We start from the raw sequence: 17,977 nt of genomic DNA, 5'->3' as shown, positions 1-17,977 counted from the left end.
GTTCCTTGTGCATGAATGTGACTGCTAGCCTATTCATGACCTCAGTCTCATTCCTCAGTTCCAAGACCTTATTTTATTTTCATGCACAGCTTCCCTTTGCAATTCCCTGGGGAGCATATATTGTCCAATTAGTGTCCTTTTCTATTTTCTGCTTTATGTTTGAAAATGGTATCAAATTACTTTGTTGGGAATTACTTCCATCCTTTGATTCCAGTAGCCAAGTACTGGTCTTTATTCCAAACAATGCTTACTAAAGGCACAAAAGATAAGATTTCCCTTTAAGAACTTTTTTCCCTTTTAATCACAGTATCTGTGAGAAACTAATTATTTCTCAGTATACCACCTGAGTCGGAAAATGCTACGCATTTAGTAGTATTCAGTGCAGTGTGTGGCTTCAGTGCAGTATGCAGCACTGAACTGTGCTATCCTTCTTTTATGCATTCTTGCTTCCACATTATTACTTTTCAACTGTGCCTACAGTTCTTGAACTGGTCCCGTCTTTCACAAATATGGGAAAGCACATCATGAGCCTGAGATAAGCAGTTAATATTATTACAGTGGGGGAGAGTTCAAAGACCAGCAAGAAATCATGCTACACATTCATGTTCTTAAAAACATGACTGTAAAGCTGAAAGAATCTTAAAAGCCATGATTGCTTGGTTCAGGCATCCTAGTGCAAGAAGAAAATGTGACTGAGATGTGAAAGGTAAGAATAGGATTTCTCATACTTTTATAGCCAGGAACAAAAAGAAAAAGGGGAAATAGGCCTTTCTACAATTCACTACATATTCCATTTTATCACAGATTGCAATGTGTGTCCTTCATTTTGTTCACTGTACATCGAATACTAAACTTACTTTATACTTGCTATCTTCTTGCCCACAATCAAAGCCTTATCAATGCACAGCATAGCAATATCACTCATACCTTTGGGCATTCTGCAGCCATTTTTCTTATTACATTCAAATATCCTTGCATTCTGCTGCCAAGGTGAATTTATTCATCCAAGATTGTCAGTTTTAGACTGAGAGATTTCTTTTTATCTGCCTAGTGTTCTAATATTGAAATTGCCCTAAAAGGAACGAGATCTGAAGTCTAGAGGGCGAGCGCCTATATTTGGCATTTCACAGCCTCTTTGATCTTTTCATCCAAACACAAGCTCAGGCACACGTGTTACCATGGAGCCCTCTGATCTTTCTCCTTTTCCAGGCTCCACAGCAAAGCCGTTCAACCAACCTCTTCAATTCCTCAAGAGTGAGTTTCACATAAACTTTTCAAAACTCTAAACCAGAAACTTGCTCCCTGGATGTGACATTGTGTGCATTAATCCCCTCAGCTCATTTCTGTTCGCATTAACGTAACAATCTTCATATTTGGTCAATAACTACGAAGGCAGCAGTGGGGACAGCTGCCACCACCGGTAGCTGAAGTTCCCCTTAGATCAAATTCTTTTTCTTCTTTAGGATGAGCTGCCACTGCCAGATAGTTTTCCACTTCTGCAGTGAGAATTTCTCAGAGATAATGATTATCAGCTTCCCAGATTCTTGACCTTTTGCTCTTCACCTGCTGGAAGTCTCTCTTCCATTGTTCATCTCCTTCAGTTTTAATTACATGCCTTCCCAGACCATTTTCTGTTCTAGGCTATGTAGGACACTTCACTTTGCAGTAATAACTTCCTGGTAAGCCTTGCCACAGATGGAAATGTCCTACTTTCTTTATTTTTGACTTGTTTCTCAAGTGCATTTTATCTTAGTCCGTAGCACATTTAGCTCGACCCCAACTTGCAGAGCATTATTCATATCAGAAGCTATTTCAATGTAGAATAGGGAGCTGTAGAAATAAAGTGTATAGTAAAGGCTGCACCTAAAGCCAATTGCTAAGTTATGACTGATAACTGTTTTTCCACAGACCTCTGCAGCACAATCCCTTAACAAAATAAATTCTGTGATTTTTTTTTTTTTTGCTGTTGTAAACGTCAGGTTGAAGAGCAAGGCACACCAGTTCCAGCACATTTCAGATAACAAGACATACGGTCCCAAATGCATATTAACTATTTAAGACTGGTTACAGATTATACTATTAGTTGGGATACTGTAATAAAGAAATGAAGCATGAATGCATTTCATAATATAGACATGTATAATTTTGACAGTAGAAAGAAAAGTACTGTTACACTTTCAGTCAACTCACATCAGGTATTTCCTCTATGCATCTCAAATTACCAAGAGTGGCTAAAAAATTTATGGAACATTACCCTACTTGTTTCAAACTATTAATGGGAAGCATTTTATACCAGAATGCTGCTTCTTGGCAGGTGAGAACAGAAGGTTCAAGGTTGACATTCAGGAGTGCAACATGTTGTTGTTTTAGGTGCATACCATGTTGACAACATGCTGAAAAATCTGTCCTAACCTGGCAATGAAGTGTCTCTCTTGGCTTGTTGAGGCCATTTAAGCTACATTTACATAGAGGACCGTGGTCCTTAACATGAAAGTATTTTGGTTTCCAAATACATTCTTTCACTTGTATTCAGCCTCCGTAGCACACTGCAGGTTTAGTCCCTCCCAAATAGTGAATTCAGATTTGGAAAACTACAGTAAAGAAAAGCCACTCCAGTAGCACTTTCATTGCATGCTCAACCAGTATCAAAATGGTTATCTTGCCGATCAAAAGGAAAGAAGCCCACAGTTTATATACCATCACTTTTATTGTCATTTCATCACCCGTAGGGAGCTCTTCTGTCCCCCACTGGTTTAAAATTGGGCATGGCAACTTAATGGAAGCTCTAGTTCTGGCCACCTTTAACCATTATGTGGGTTGTTGAAAGAAAGAAAACTTTCAACTTGAACATAATGAAATGTGCTATTTTTTTCCTTTACTCCATTTCTACATTACTTTCATTTTGATACGCATTTTTGCTTTTTATATGTCTGAAGAGGGACTGAATGAGCCTGCTAAGAATGAAAAAGGTGAAAATAATCTACAGATGCATGGGCAGAAATGATTTCTTTTTTTTTTTTTTTCATTTCTTATTTAGTCTGATTGAAATAGACACTTCAGTGCATCCGTAACTACTCATTTATAACCTGCATTTATTCCTTTATTTCCACACAGTATACTTGTATTTGTATCTTAAAAGGTTTAGCATCTTGCTTGTGAATTCACAGTACAATTATATTTCAGGGAAACCTGAAATATTAAACTATGACCCTTTTGGAGATATAACAATTTTTTTTTTAGAAAAACACCAATCAATAAAGAATATGGCAGTATGTATTCCTAATATTTTGTTTTGCTCAACAAGAAGAAGGCAAATAACAATTTGGTATATATTAGTAGCCTGTAAATTATGACAAGTGGATTTTTAAAATTTTATTTTATTATTTTCTAAAAAGTGATAGCATTTCTCTTTTTTTCTTAACTGGAATATTGTTAAGCATGAAGAAAAATGCAGCCAGGAAGGTCAACTGTATCCTTGGGGTGCATCAGACACAGCATTGCCAGCTGGGCAAGGGAGGGGATTGTCCCACTCTGCTCTGCACTGGGGCAGTCTCACCTCGAGTGCTGGGGGCAGTTTTGGGCACCACAGTGTAAGAAGGATGTAAAGCAGAGCATCCAAGGTCACTTGGTTTGTTCAGCCTGGAAAAGAGGAGACTGAGGGGAGACCTCACTGTAGTCTTCAACATCCTCGTGAGGGAAAGTGCAGGGTAGGGCACTGATCTCTTCTCTGTGGTGCCCAGTGACAGGACCTGAGGGAATGGCATGAAACTCTGTCAGAGGAGGTTTATGTTGGATATGGTTTATGTTGGAGAAGGTTCTTCACCCAGAGGGTGGTCAGGCACTGGAACAGGCTCCCTGGGGAAATGGTCACAGCACCAGCCTGACAGAATTCAAGAAGTGTTCTGACAATGCTCTTGGGCACATGGTGGGACTCTTGGAGCTGTTCTGTTGCAGGGTCCAGGCCAAGGCCAGGAGCTGGATATTGATGATCCTTGTGAGTCCCTTCCAACTCATATTCTATGATTTTATGGAAAAAAAAATCAGTATTTGTAGCGGTGCAGGTGGCTGCAGCTACTCTTTGTCCTGAGAAGAACTCAGACACCCAGCTGTGGTGGTCAGCAACCGAAGTTTAGCATGTAACTTTCAGTCATGGTGAGAACCCCTGATTCCCTTGTTCTGTCTTTTGCATGTTTTCCCCTGATTGGTTAATATTTTGTCTTCTTGTTTTATGTATGAAGTTATGTATATTCATTTTCCTTATTTAATATGTATTGGTTCTAGAAAGTTCTTTGTTCCTCGACGCCCCATTGGATCCTTCCCTGAGTCCCTCCTATGTGTTGTTCCCATTGGTTCCCTTCCTGTCAATCCCACCTGCTTGCCCCTATCCCATTGGCTGAGATCCCTTTCCCCACCTATTCTGTACCCAGTATAAGATCCCTGGACCCTCCGACCAATTGGCCTTTTCGTCCCTGTCTTTTCACAGGAATAAACCTGCGTGGAACATATATGGGGAGTCCCCTCTCTTTACTTCTTTGCCTTCGCCTGTGTTCCTGCTTAACAGCGGCAGGAAGATACAGCCCCTTTTGGGTGAGGAGCTCTGCCCCTTTTTCATTGTGTGTTGGGCACTGTCGCCTTCCAGAGGGGTTTCAGTGTTGAGCTCCGGGCTTCTTTGTGGCAGCACGCGAGGGGTAGAACCCCCTTCTGCCAGCTCCCAGTGGCTAAAAACCCCTCCAAGTATTTTTTTCCAGTCTTACAGAATTCTAAATATATGAAAAAAAACCCCCACTTCTTTTCTTTTCCCTTTCTTTTCTACTTTATTCCTTTCCTCTCTCCCTCTCCTTTTTCCTTTCGCCTTTCCCTTTTTTTTATTTTTCTTTTCCCTTCTGTTGAGCCTAGCTCTGAGAAAAAAGTGGATAAACAGGAATTACAGAAAACAGATCCAGGAGTGATTCTAGAGAAGAGCTAAATTAAACTACAGCCAGAATCCCAATTCTGGAAAGAAATTTATATGCCTACTTGTTTTTTAATGGAATTTGGGCAGAAAATGCAAACTCACAAAACCACAGAAGTTAGAAGGTTATTAAAGGTATCAGCCACATTTCTCTGTCCTGTCCAACCGTCAGACAACTCAAGCTTTTCCTGTTCCTTTATCTGGTGGCTTTTCCATGGGGAAAGGGTCTTTACCTTGTTTTCATCTGGGGAAGTCTTATGCAAGTGTTTGCACAGCTGGTTAAATAATTCAGGTAATGGTCTTTTATCTTAGCAACATGGTCAGGATAAATTTTTCAGTCCAGGTTTAATGAAGAGATTTCCTCAGCTGGAAAGTGATTGACAATTTCTCCTTTCACCTTATCCTGTTATAACTGCAGCTCTTGCGGCTTTTTTTTTTGGTGTGTCTATTTTGTCAAAATGTTAAAAGGACAGTTTTCAGTCTTTTTTTTGTAAACTGGCATTCAGCATGCTAGACATGAACAATTCACTTAAATAGGCCTCTCTTGACAGCCATAACTCATCTGCAAAACAACAGGCACACTCTAAACGAGAATCACTGCAGGAAATGTGTCTGTTGGAAAGGGAGCTCAAAGAAATGAATCAACACCTCTTCCCATGACAGCTCATTCACTTCCATACGGAGAAGGTTTTGATGCTCATTTTCCACTTCATTGCACAACCAGATAAATAAGCTTGAGTTCAGTGCTTATGCTATGTAAGATTGACCACCTTCACAGCCCAATCCAAAATGACTTCCAGGTATTTGGAGCCAGGTATTTTGGGGGCGCGGTGCTTTGCAGAGAAAGAAGCAACACATGAATTTAGCATGCTGGGGATGCTTTACTTTTTGCCAGAATACTGCCAAACTTCTCACTCACTGCTGTATGGTACTGCAGTCCTCCATGCTGTGCTGATTGCTGCAGCAAACACCTGCCACGTGGAGCCACAAAACCAAGGACTCTCCCACACCTCACATATCTGACATGCTCCGTACATGCACATGAACTTGCACAAATAAACAGTGTTAATGATGACAGTGCTTTCTGAAGAGCAGGAAGAACAACTCCAGTGTCTGTGCCTGGGGAAGGGGTGCACTGGGAGCAGCGGGACGGAGGCAGTGTGGCTTACATGAGAGGTATTTTTGGGGATGGAGCAGCTTTGCGGTGCTGGGGGTGTGCCTCAACAGCTCACACTCTCCTGAACTGAGTGCAGCCAATTCAGGAGCAATTCAAGGGGGCTTGTTCTTATGAAGATGAGACAAAATTACAGTAGCTAGGCTGTCATCTACAAGACCTCAACACTCATCCCTCACTTTTCAACTTCCCTGTAATGGGAATTCACTGCCCATGAGCCCTGTGGGGTGCACACAGGAGGGATTCTGGATTTCCAGGGTGTGCCAGTGGGCAGCTTCCTGCGCACAGTGTCTTTAACCTCAGGGCTCCTCAGGGCTGCTGCCTTGTCTGTGTGTCACCTTCCCCAACTTCTTAGCTCATCTATTATTGCACAAATAAACCGTGTGTCTTGTTGATATAAATACCAGAGTATGGCCTTTTAAATAAAAGAAATGTTGGTGTATATATACTTTGTGTGACAGATTGTTCCTTGCTGTAAGGTCTGCTTACACTGTCAGAGCTGAGCGTACAGGCCTTTAGTGAAAAAAGGACACAAGGCTGGTCTGTTTGGCCAGAGATTTTGCTCACAGAATAAACTGTAATGTTACTTTTTCCCCCTTAATTCCTATTTGGTGGTAGTGTGGGGATTTAATTTAATTTTATTTTTATCTTGAAAGGTAAAAACTCCATGAAGCTGTTTTTACAGGGTCACAAAAAGTGGACAAATCAACTTATTAAATGACATTATGTTTGAAAAGCAAATTTAGTAACAGGAAAACAAAATTATATGCATGTATTTTTTTTTCTTTTAGGACAGCAGAATACCAAGGCAGTAAGCAATAATTGCTAGATTCAGGTTTTGTGGTTAATTTAGAGTAACAACCTTTTTCCTTCGGAGCACAAGTCACACCCAATCAATGCAGGCTTCAGAAGTAACTTTCTCTTCTTTGGAGGGGACTCCAAAGGTAAGACTTTAAACTGCATGTGCCTTGTAGGCTTCCTAGAGAGCTGATCAGTCTGGTCTCACTGGGGACGTCAAGGAAGACCAAATCTCTTGATGGGGCTTGAAAATATGTTTGAATACAGCATGACTGAAAACAGAGAATAGCCTTTTCACATGGGATCCTGAGTTGTCTTTCCACCCTCACCACACCAGGTTCCCTGTGAAGTGAGTGTAAAGGAGGATGAGCTTACCTATTCAATGGCTTCTCAGGTCTGCTTTTATTACTTAGGAGAAGAAACAGTAACATTGAAGAATGAAGAAATGGGTAAATGTCTACTAGATGAGACATACTACTGCTATCAGGGCAATTACAGGACACACTGCAGTTCTCTAAAAAATTTCACATTGGTATGTAATGTTATATACTAATGGATTATTTTTAACATGGCTGCTTTTTTATTAAGCAGGGTGAGTTTGAAACAGCAAATTTGTGCTCCAATGTTAGCACAAGTCTTACAAGACTAAATAAGATAACATGTAGTATGATATCTACTGTAAAGCTGAGTTACAGTTCCAGTTTAGAAAAGTGTGAGACATAACCTCTCTTCTTTAAAGTTGAAGATGATAGAAATTTTAAAAATGTATTGAATGATTTATCTTAAGAAGAAACATGGTAAGTCCTGTCACCAAGCACAGCCTTCACGAAGTTCCTCTCAGAAACTGCATGTTGCATGAAACAGGGTTACATACTTGTGTAGTGTTGATGTACTCAGTGCAAAGTTAAAAAAACCCCAAATTAAATATGTCAGCTTGATATTTTTCCCTACAAGTCCTCTTTGGGTAGGGGGTCTACTTAGGTTGTTTGAATAGAGAGGAAGAGTTTTAATTGCCTTTTGGCCAGCCTTGCTTCCATGGGTCTACACGAAGATGTGAGAGAGGGTTATGGCTACTAGATCTTCAATTTGTGTCATGTTGAGAGGAGAAGAAGCAAATATGCTTTAAGAGAGAAATGTATGTATAGCATGCTGTGTTGTGCCAGGCAAAGTGGATACAGAAGCACTTATGCAAGGACTGGATATCTCAAAAATATTCCCAAAAAGATAGTTCAGAAACAATTAAGAATGAAGAGAATGTGTCTTTTGTTGCTTGAGTATATATAGCATGGGAAGGTTAAAGACACTGCACTTGTAAATCACAGTTTGCAATCAAAGGCTCATATGATTCCACAAAAGTCAATGCAAGAACATGACAACTGGCTAAACAAAAGTGCTTGAATGAATATGGGTAATTATTTTATAGCCACTACATTTTATACCGATGCAACAAGAAGCAGTGGCAGTAAAAGCAGAAGGCACCAAAGGTTGTTGATAGTAAAAGGATAAAAATACCTAAAAAGCACTATGATACCAAGAACACTCAGATAATGTTGTTTAGTAGTGATAAAAAAATCCAGATTACAATTTTGTATAAAGTTACGGTATTAGTAAGAAACTAGAATCAAATTAGAATGAAAAAAAACTGCAAAAAAAAAGAAGACTAGGCATTTTTAGATATTCATACTACTGAAACATAAAATGGGATAGAAAAATCAGCACAAATAGAAACACAAATGTTACAGGAAAATAACCCCCAACAAATGTTACAGGAAACGGTACAGAAATATTAATTATGAAAACTGGATTTTGAACCTCTTAATATACAGTAAAAGTGCAAGTGAATTGACACTACTATTAGGGTATAATTTTCCTCTGATCAAATTAAATACTTGCTTTTCAGCATAAGTTCCATAAAATTTTCTATAGCCAAATCTCAGTATTTCCAAGTCAGACTCCACAAGCAATGTATTAAGATGAAGCAGAAGAAAAACTGCAAAACATAACCTATTCTCTGTTGCCAGCTGTTGACAGTTACAGATGATGTGCCTGGTACTTGGGGAAACTAAACAAGTCCAAGCCAGAGGCAATAGCTGACTCTGTATCACAGAGTTTTAGGGAAACCACAGCACTGAATGCATTGCAAATAAAAGCATAATATGTAAACTCTGCAGCACACAGTGAAAATAGATTTTTTGCTAGCAATTCTCCAGAGTCCATAAATTACTGTAAGGATTTCACATTCTGCATGATTTCACCACCTTTCCAGAATAGCTGGAAAACTCGTTAATTTAACTGTGGGAGCAAAGTAAACTTGTAAGAGCTGTGCCTGCTAATGTCACTCTCTGTGCTTCCTGTTGCATTGCCTTGAAGACAAGGACTTGAGTGGGAGAGAGGAGGGGAAGGAGAAGACGGATGAGTTCAGGGCATGAAGTATCAGAGGAAACATTGGATGGACTGTCAAGAGATACGAGAGGGGATTGTGAAGAAATTCACCGCTGGGAAAGGAAAAAGCAGGGAACTCAAACACACCTTAGGGAAATAATGGGAGATGTGGGAAGTAGCAAGATACAAGGTAATAAAGTAAGGAAACATAACAGGCGGTCTGGAGAGCAAAATAGAGTCATGGAAGAAAGGCAGTGGATTTCCAGAGAGGAGGAGCCATCTTAGTCTGGATCAGACCTCTGGCTGCTGATACTGCTTCTAAGAGAAGAGGAAGAAAAATGAGAGAAAGCTGAAAAGAGATAAGGAACAGTGGCTACTGGGATTACTTAATGCCTAAGGAGAGCACATGCAGCCTGAACCTTCCAGGAGAGCTTGTGTGGTGAAGGAACAGCTGTCTTTTTACAGAGGAGCCTGCAGAAGCACCTGGGCTGTGACAGCAGAGGGACAGAGCCCAGATGCCCAACACCGGGCTGAGCACGATTTGTTCCAAAGCAGCTGTCGGGCAGGACTCCATGCCCGTGAGGGATGGGCACGGTGCCGAGTGCTCCCAGCGCACACGGACTGCAGCTCTGCCCCAGCAGCTCTGCCCGGGCAGCCAAGGCTGCTGGCTGCTGGTCCTGGAGGGATTGTCCCTCGCACAGCAGCCTCTGCCAGTTCCTCAAGCTACCTAAGGAGCACAGAGCAGCCACAGGCTGGCACAGCTGCCTGGCTGGCAACTGCTGGAATGCCAGGGCTTTCATGGAGACCCGGGCTTGCAGCCTGGGGGCTGGCCGATTACACAGGGGCACCTGCAAGGCTTTTTAGGTTTTTGCTTCTGATACTTCAAAAACTTAGGTCCAGAGAAAATGCTCTTTTTGTGCACTTGGCATAGCTATCTGTATGTAAACTCAGAATGGAAACTGCTGCACAGAAATAATGTCATATAGGCTAGCTAGGAAGTGTCACTTCCAAAATGCTAATGTGCAGATAATTAGTTTAACTTTTAAGATTTATCGATTTAAATGTTCATATTATGCATACATAATATGCAGTTATATTTAATATTTTCCAGCTCAGATATCTCGCAATTTTGTAAGAGAATTTGATTAGGCTGATTACTTTTATACCTTGTTTAATATTATAATTTCATTATAAAACCTAATCTGGGCAACTTTTAGCTTCATATGGCTCCATTGGTTTTTTAGTATGCATGCATTTTCAATCATTTTTGTAAATGCTCTGTTAATACCATTTTTATTCAGTAAGTTTTTGGACTTTTGTAAACAGGTAACAGTTACTATGAATTTGAGTAACAGTGCTTTACAAAAGTATACATTCTTGAAATATAAGGTGTCAGTTTTGATCAGCACACTATAACCCTTGAAAAAATATAAATTTATAAATCCATTTTGTCATAAAAATACTAAAAATCCCTGAGGTCTGTAAACAAAGAAAACAGATTATATGATATCCTAAGTAATTCAAACTAGTACATACAATTTCACTGTAAAAACCAAAAAGAATGTAAAAAAATATTTCTTGTGTATTAGTCCTTTCCTTCTTCAGGGAAAGAGGAGACTAAATAAAATAAACTATAGATTAATTAGTGTCCAGGCTAAAATAAATAAAAAAGTAAATTTCTTTTGGATCTGATATTAGTGTGATTTAAACTGTGGAAAAAAGCCACGAAAAGAAACAAGACCAAATGGTTTAGTATGTGCCAGAGCAGTGATTGCCAATTTTTGGGATGCAGTGTTTTTGCAAATATTTCCCATTTGCACTGAAAAGTTCTGAAAAAGGAAAAAAGAAAGATTGAATCATTTTCATAAACCTGCTCTCAAACCACTGAGAACTCAGCTGAAATTATATAAGTTCTTTGGATCCATGCTCCACTTATACAACCAGATTGGCACAGGAGAATAGTTAAAAAAAGCTATTCCTGAGTTGCTCCAAAGGCTGAACTTTTTATTACTAAACCCACAGTATTTTTCCTCCATGTATCTTCAGCCATTTAAACAGATGTGTGACAACCAAAAGGTGAAACAACCCAGTGATACTCAAAGCTAGTTGGCAAAAAGGCACTTCTAGTCCATTGGACATTCAAACAGTTGAACAGTTTTAACTGTGAGTGGGGAAAAAAGTCTGAATTTACCACAGAATATAAGTTCTATCCTTTTCTCAAAATATTTTGTGAATTTGAATAATAGAGTATAATAAAATACATAAATAAACTGTGATATTAAAAAAAAAAGCATCCAGAAATGAAGTTGAAATATTTTGCTGTAGCTAAAATAGAACAAGGAAGTCAGAATGATTTCTTTTCATAATTTCTTATTCCTCACTTGATGTTTGAGGGAAACCTTTCCATTTTAACAAGGCTTCATTTTTTTCAACGGAAAACACTTCACCTGAAAAGGTTTTAGCCCATACCACCTACAAACATGGATATGCAGAAGCTGACAGAGATACACACTTGTACATCATGTCACCCCCACACAAACTCTTCTATGATAATTCATGGTTTCCATCTATTTGGCAATAGTAGCAGAAACCTCTCAAAACCCAGCGTCATCAGATTTAATGTTACAAATCATCAGCACCAAAAAGTCACAATAATACTTGATCTTTGAATAAAAAATGGCAAAAGAGTTGTGTTCACAACTATTTTTTTCTTCAAAAGGGAAATATACAGATATAGATTTGGTGCATAGGGATTTTATGTTCAAAAGAAGCAAGCGGCTATGATGACTGATGGATGTTTTTAAGAACGCTGTTTTGGCAAGAAGAACACAGTGCCTTCTCCCCTCCCCCCCTTATTCCATGTAGCTTTACATAACCAGTACAATGTTTTATTTTTGGTATTTACTTGTACAAAGCATCATAGAAAACATTACTGTAAGGGACCTTGAGAGGTCACGCAGTCCAACCTCTACCCCAGGGCAGGATCTGTTCTTCCTGCATTGGCCCTGAAAGATGTCTGATCTGTTTTTAAAGACAGTCTATGAACGGCAAGGGGTCACTATCATTGTTGTCTGCTCCAGGGCTCCAAAATCTTCACCGTGAAGTTCCTCTAAATTTAGTCTAATCTGAATCTTCCTTGTTGCAATTAAACAGATTACTGCTTCACCATGGCTACAGGGAGGAGATAAATATCTTTGCTTCTGCAAAAGCCTCATACACTTGCAAATTTGGGGAGAGTGAAATTGCCTAGCTTTTTCCATAATTACTTCAGCTTGGGAATTCTAACGAGACATTGGTCGGAGGTAATTGTTTAGGAAGCGCATAAGCAGCAGCTTGGAAATAATACTAATACTTACTGAGGGGAATAGCCTGCCCTTTGGGTTTTCTGTAAGCCAGCTGGACATACCCTAACTCAGACCAGAAAGTCTGCATGAGAGCAGATCAGGTGTGAAAGATGGCTATTTACAGTCTCAGGAAATAGCTATGTACTTCATGACACACAGTACCCTAAATTCTCCCTATGATGAAAAATATAGACCTATCACCCACTGAACAGTGAATATAATATCCACTTCTTTGCGATCATGCACACGCCATTAAGATACATTCAGGAGCCACCAGCTACTGTGGTACACCACAGTAGGCTACACAAAAACTACAGACAACATGGTGGGAAATTACTGCCCTGATTAAAACTCCAGGTCCTCAATTAGCCAGTATGGATGCCAGCATGGTTTAGAGTGCCTGCTGTACCCAGCAGATGCCTTAATTTCTGTACGGGCCTTCACTGTCCCCCAAACTGACTGTCTTGCCCAACTTGCCTATTGGAAACAAGTGGCTCTGTTTGTCACAGTTAAACACTGAATTTACTCTCTGTGGAAAGGGATGGCTATTCCCAGCCCACCTGAAGCTGTGCTCTGGTCTCTCAGCATACAGGACAGGGCTAACTCATGAGAAAGAGAACATTTGCCCTCCCAACTGAACACTTTTTCATTTCTCTGTGTACCCTTGCTGTGCTTCTGTGTCCTCTTGGCAGGACCTAAAAAGATACACAGCGGATGCACCAAAGCACAATTAAATATTACAGATGTGTGCTAATACTTTGGGAAGGTGCCCGCTACCAAAGCCCTGCCAATTTACAGATTATTGTAAGAATACCTTAAAACTGGCAGCAGTACCATCCCACCTGCTGTCTTTGTTAGGGATCAGCATTTCTAGCCTTGTCTCCACTTCAGGACACAATATGCAGTGAAGCAGCACCTGCTGCTCTTGTGTCTCTGATGGGCATCTGTAAAGGCTGGAGAATACATACAGGTGCTCAGAGTCCTCCTGCATACTGCCTCAGCCAAATGTACACTGACAGAAATATGAAGTTATCTCAGAACACAGATGTTTGGCTTTGCTGCCACTGCCTGACACTGGCACTTTATTTTCTTTATCATGTGTGTTAAATGGAAAGCTTTTTTTTAGGCCCTGACCTTGGCAGCAGTTGCTACTGCATTTCATCATAAAGATACGAGAAAAGAAGAGGGGCAAAAAAAAAGAAGAGGGACTTACTGGATTTTCATGATGCCCTTTGTAAACTCGAATAGCTCAGCTAGAGGCCCTCTTAACAGTTTTACTTATCATACTAACACTGTATCTTCCACTCCTTCATAGACACCTGTTTACCCAACCTCATCATGTCTTTCATGTGATGAAAGTTAAAATGTGAGTTAAAAATACACATATTTTTCTGGCTGGCAGAGACAACTGAAAAAACCCCTGTGTTCATTCTACATTGATCTTTTTTGAAATAATGGTTTCTGTTTTAAGCTGCATTTTTGGTATGTTTTGCGTAGCATATCAGTTGGCATTTCAGATGATTTGGAGATGATGTTGCCTATAAAACCTGTATGTCAATTCTCTGGTTCTACTAGTTTATCTATAAATTATCATGATCTTCCTTTAGTCAGTATACTTGAGGATTCTGTAAATCGCTTTGCTAATCTGTCTGTTATGAACAGGCATTGATGACTTAATAAGTGTAACACAGGCTAAAGCAATTCACTGAAAAGATTTTTTCTGAGGTTAGTAAAATTACAAGTCCTACTGTTTCAGTAATACCTCTTGCTGTTGTGCTTGCACCTGTAAACGACATGGTGCTGGTGGTTTCTGTGTTTTCAGTTTATTCCTACAGGAACAACACTTCCCCCCATGGCCCACATTTCTTTTCTCAGCTTCCTCCAGCTGGGTCCACCTGTGTGAAATCCTGCTGTGCTGTCCAGGAGATCCTTCCTGCATACTTGCCACTCAGTGAAACACAACCTTTTACTACCCACCCAGATGTTATTTTTGGGTAAAAGACCACGCAGAAATGCTTTTACTTAAAAAAAAAAAAAAGAAAAAAAAAAGAAAAAATTGAGCAGCGAAGACAGATTTCTTGTCAGTATTTGCAGCAGAACAATGTCAATCTAATGAGCAAGTGGGATGAAAATCTAGTTTTTGATGCAAATCTACAAAACCACGCTTGTCTGAGTTACAAATTTCTTGACAAGAGTGAAATGTTGTCTCACTATTATTTCAATATATAAAACTGAAGTTCAAAATAATGAATTCAAAATTATTCAGACCTAGTGTTCAGAAGAAGTCAGACAAGTCAGACAGAGGAAGACAGCATGGGAAATTAAAAGTATCTTTCTGTGCTTTTTGTTATCAAGGGTCAACTTTACAGTTACTTCATTGAGAAATATTTCAAATGGTCCTGTAGAACTCAATAAAACTATAAGGCATCTGACTTTATTTTATGTACTTACTCAAAAAAAGTGGTCCATCCAGTCTCATCGCTTTTAGTTGCCAGAAGTCCACTGTTGCCGTGGTAGGTAAATAAGACCAGCTCCTGCCCTTGTGCAGTCATGCTTTTCAAACATCCATTAGTGCCTATGGTCAGCCAGATGACTTGGTTATCGGGAGAGACCACTCTTACTGGCATCCGGTTGGGATCCCGCCTGATCCGAAGAGTATTCCCATTGCTGTCCGTTACCGCAGTAATATCATTGTCATTACTGTAGCTAAAATTGTACAGGTAGTCTCCGGTGACTAAACTCACAGTGTACTGGTGAGTACCATTGACATCAAAGATATAAAGCTCTTGGTCAGTTGGAGAAGCAACTTCATAGAAGTTCATTGAATTCATTAAGGGTTTGTTCTTTGACACAGCCCGTATCCTAATGTTTCCCAGATCAGCAATATACAGGGTGCCATCTGGAGACACAGCTAAGGAGGAAGGAGCATTAAGTTTGGCATCTTTAGCATAGCCATCTCCATTTTGGTAACAGTCACAGTTAACATCATTTTTGCAATCACACTCTGAGGGTATTCCAGCAACTAAAGAGATCTCTCCATCAGTTGTGACTTGTCTTATCCTATTAATCTTCTTTTCATCAGTTTCTGTAATGTAAAGTACCCCACTGTAGGACACGGCGATGGCAGTGGCTGACTCCAGCGTGGTCTGGACAGCGTGTTTGCCCACCGTGTACTCCACCCCCGGAACCTGGCAGTGCATCGGCCTCCCTGCAGCAATGCGAACCTGACGATTTTCAGTGATCTGCAGAACCACATTGTTATCCAAAACATAAATGGAGTTATCCATTGGGTTGATAGCTAAGTCTGTAGGCCATTCCAGGCGAACCTAAACAAAGAGAAGTGTTTTGTTAAACAGTTAACCAGTGAAGATTAAATGAATTAATTAACCTTCAGTTTTGGACAATGCTGTAAGGATATTTTCCATCTGCTGTAAGCAATCATGACTGAAGAACTTGCTTGAATACAAGCAGCAAACTAAAGCTTTTCAGGGAGGAAGGGGGAGCAATATTCGGCATCCATTTTATTGAAAAGAAAACCAGTTGCATTGAAACTGTAATACAGTCTGAGTTTCCCCTCCAATAAATGCAATACTTTTCTGTATCACAAATGCATAAATAACTACAATGTCTAAATCCTTGTCAACAGTATTAATCTTTTATTCTTGTAGCAGCAAAAATAACATACTACCTCCCAGATCATGAAACACTGTACTCCATTTTTTGAACACTCCACTACTGACATGTCCCTTCTTACCTACACAAGCTTTTTAAGACAAATAGAAAAATACAAGGGTTCTGTGTAAATCCTTTCATTCACTCTAGTAGGCTAAGGATGTCAGCAATTCAGAAAACATCAACGTGCCAAGATAGTTCTAACAGATATGCCATTCTCCCAGTATTTACTACCAGGCTTAATGTATCCTGCTGATAGTTTTGCTGTCCTAAACCAAACTGAACTTTATGGGCAGAAGAATTGAAAACAGCAGCATTTATAGCTAAGAGAATACAGTGCAATTCACACCCTTGGAACAGGTTGCTTTCTCCCGCAAACCTGCTGTTAAATGTCCATCACGCACTCCACCCAGTTTTATTTTAAGGGGCACGAAAGGTGCATTTCAATTTCTATCCCCAGCTCAGCTTTCCAAATTAGCAGCAACTGAAAAGTACCTGGCTGATGTGCATGCTGGTATCACAGGTTAGAGGTCGTGCTGAGGTGAGGTCGTTGGAGCCAAGCAAAGTTGATATTATTCCATTCTGATCCACTTTTCTGATCATGGTCCCATCAACAAAGTAGATTAACCCATTCTTGTCTATTGCTATTCCTTCAGTGAAGCAAATAAAAATTAAGGGTTTTTTGCTGTACTAGCAGTGAATATATTATCCATAATTAAGGGTATAGGTAGCATGTATCTAGTGGAAATTGCAGGCAGTAGGTAGTAATACAGCTGTTAATGTATCTTGTATAACAAACCAATATTCATCATGAAATCTACTACTGTTGATTGCATTTACTGTTCATTTGCTTTTGTGTGTTGGGAAGGGACTAGCTTTTAAGCTAACCTTAAACATGGGATAAGTGGAACCAAAAGCAATGCTCATTTTAGATCTTCACTGCTGCCTGCCAAACACATAATCTAAATGAGCGTTTAAAAACGCTCAATAACCACTCAAGCCAAATACTTCCTAAAAAATCAACCCTAATTGATTTCAAAAAGATCAGTCCTCTGTAGTTCTCTTCCTCGATAGATTTTCTACTTGGAAAAAATCACTCAAATCCCCAATTTTTGAGCCAACTATTGAATTCAGTAATTAAACACGATCATGCCCCCAGCTCTGAACTTTTGTATTATTTTGAAAGGTACAGAGGGGTAGAACTCTTTTTACCTTTAGGGCTCATGAGAGTTGCCTCCACAGCCTTGCCTCCATCACCACACCTTGCCTCATCGAACGGCAGGCACTGCTCCCCTGTTCCTCCTATTACCTCAGCATTTTTGGTCAGGTCTTTTGCACCAGTGAGCGACTTGGGCCGATAAATCCTGCGTGTGTTCGTGTCGGAAACATACAAATCTCCTGTCACGGGGTCAGTTGCGAGGTAGTATCTGTGAGCTGGGTTGTTGCTGTAAAATGGAATTACACATTGCATATGCTCTAGTTAATTGCACCTAGCATTGGATCAAGGAGAGAATGGTTTAGTTCCTATGCAGTGTGCAGTAATGCAGAAAGAGTTAAAGTCAATGGTGATGCTCCATGCATAGGTAGGACAGGTCATGGCCCCAAGATGGTTTTGGTCCACATTTCTCATCTGTGTCACAGCCAGCCTAATCTAGA

At 40.0% G+C, this 17,977-nt stretch overlaps 1 protein-coding gene across 15 annotated transcripts in view; it reads right to left on the bottom strand.

Moving 5' to 3' along the window:
- Positions 1-17,977, bottom strand: part of TENM3 (teneurin transmembrane protein 3) — a 1,315,365-nt gene that overhangs the window by 20,828 nt on the left and 1,276,560 nt on the right. For all 15 annotated transcript variants that reach the window (XM_039550639.1, XM_039550640.1, XM_039550642.1 and 12 more), the window contains 3 exons: positions 17,534-17,766; positions 16,817-16,971; positions 15,101-15,975 (listed from right to left, as the gene is read on the bottom strand). In XM_039550639.1, coding sequence (XP_039406573.1) covers positions 15,101-15,975; positions 16,817-16,971; positions 17,534-17,766 — 1,263 coding nt within the window. The remainder of the gene's footprint in view (positions 1-15,100; positions 15,976-16,816; positions 16,972-17,533; positions 17,767-17,977) is intronic.

This window comes from Corvus cornix, chromosome 4 (genome assembly GCF_000738735.6).
Source record: "Corvus cornix cornix isolate S_Up_H32 chromosome 4, ASM73873v5, whole genome shotgun sequence".
Classification (NCBI taxonomy): domain Eukaryota; kingdom Metazoa; phylum Chordata; class Aves; order Passeriformes; family Corvidae; genus Corvus; species Corvus cornix.
This window is presented reverse-complemented; position numbering and strand designations above follow the sequence as displayed.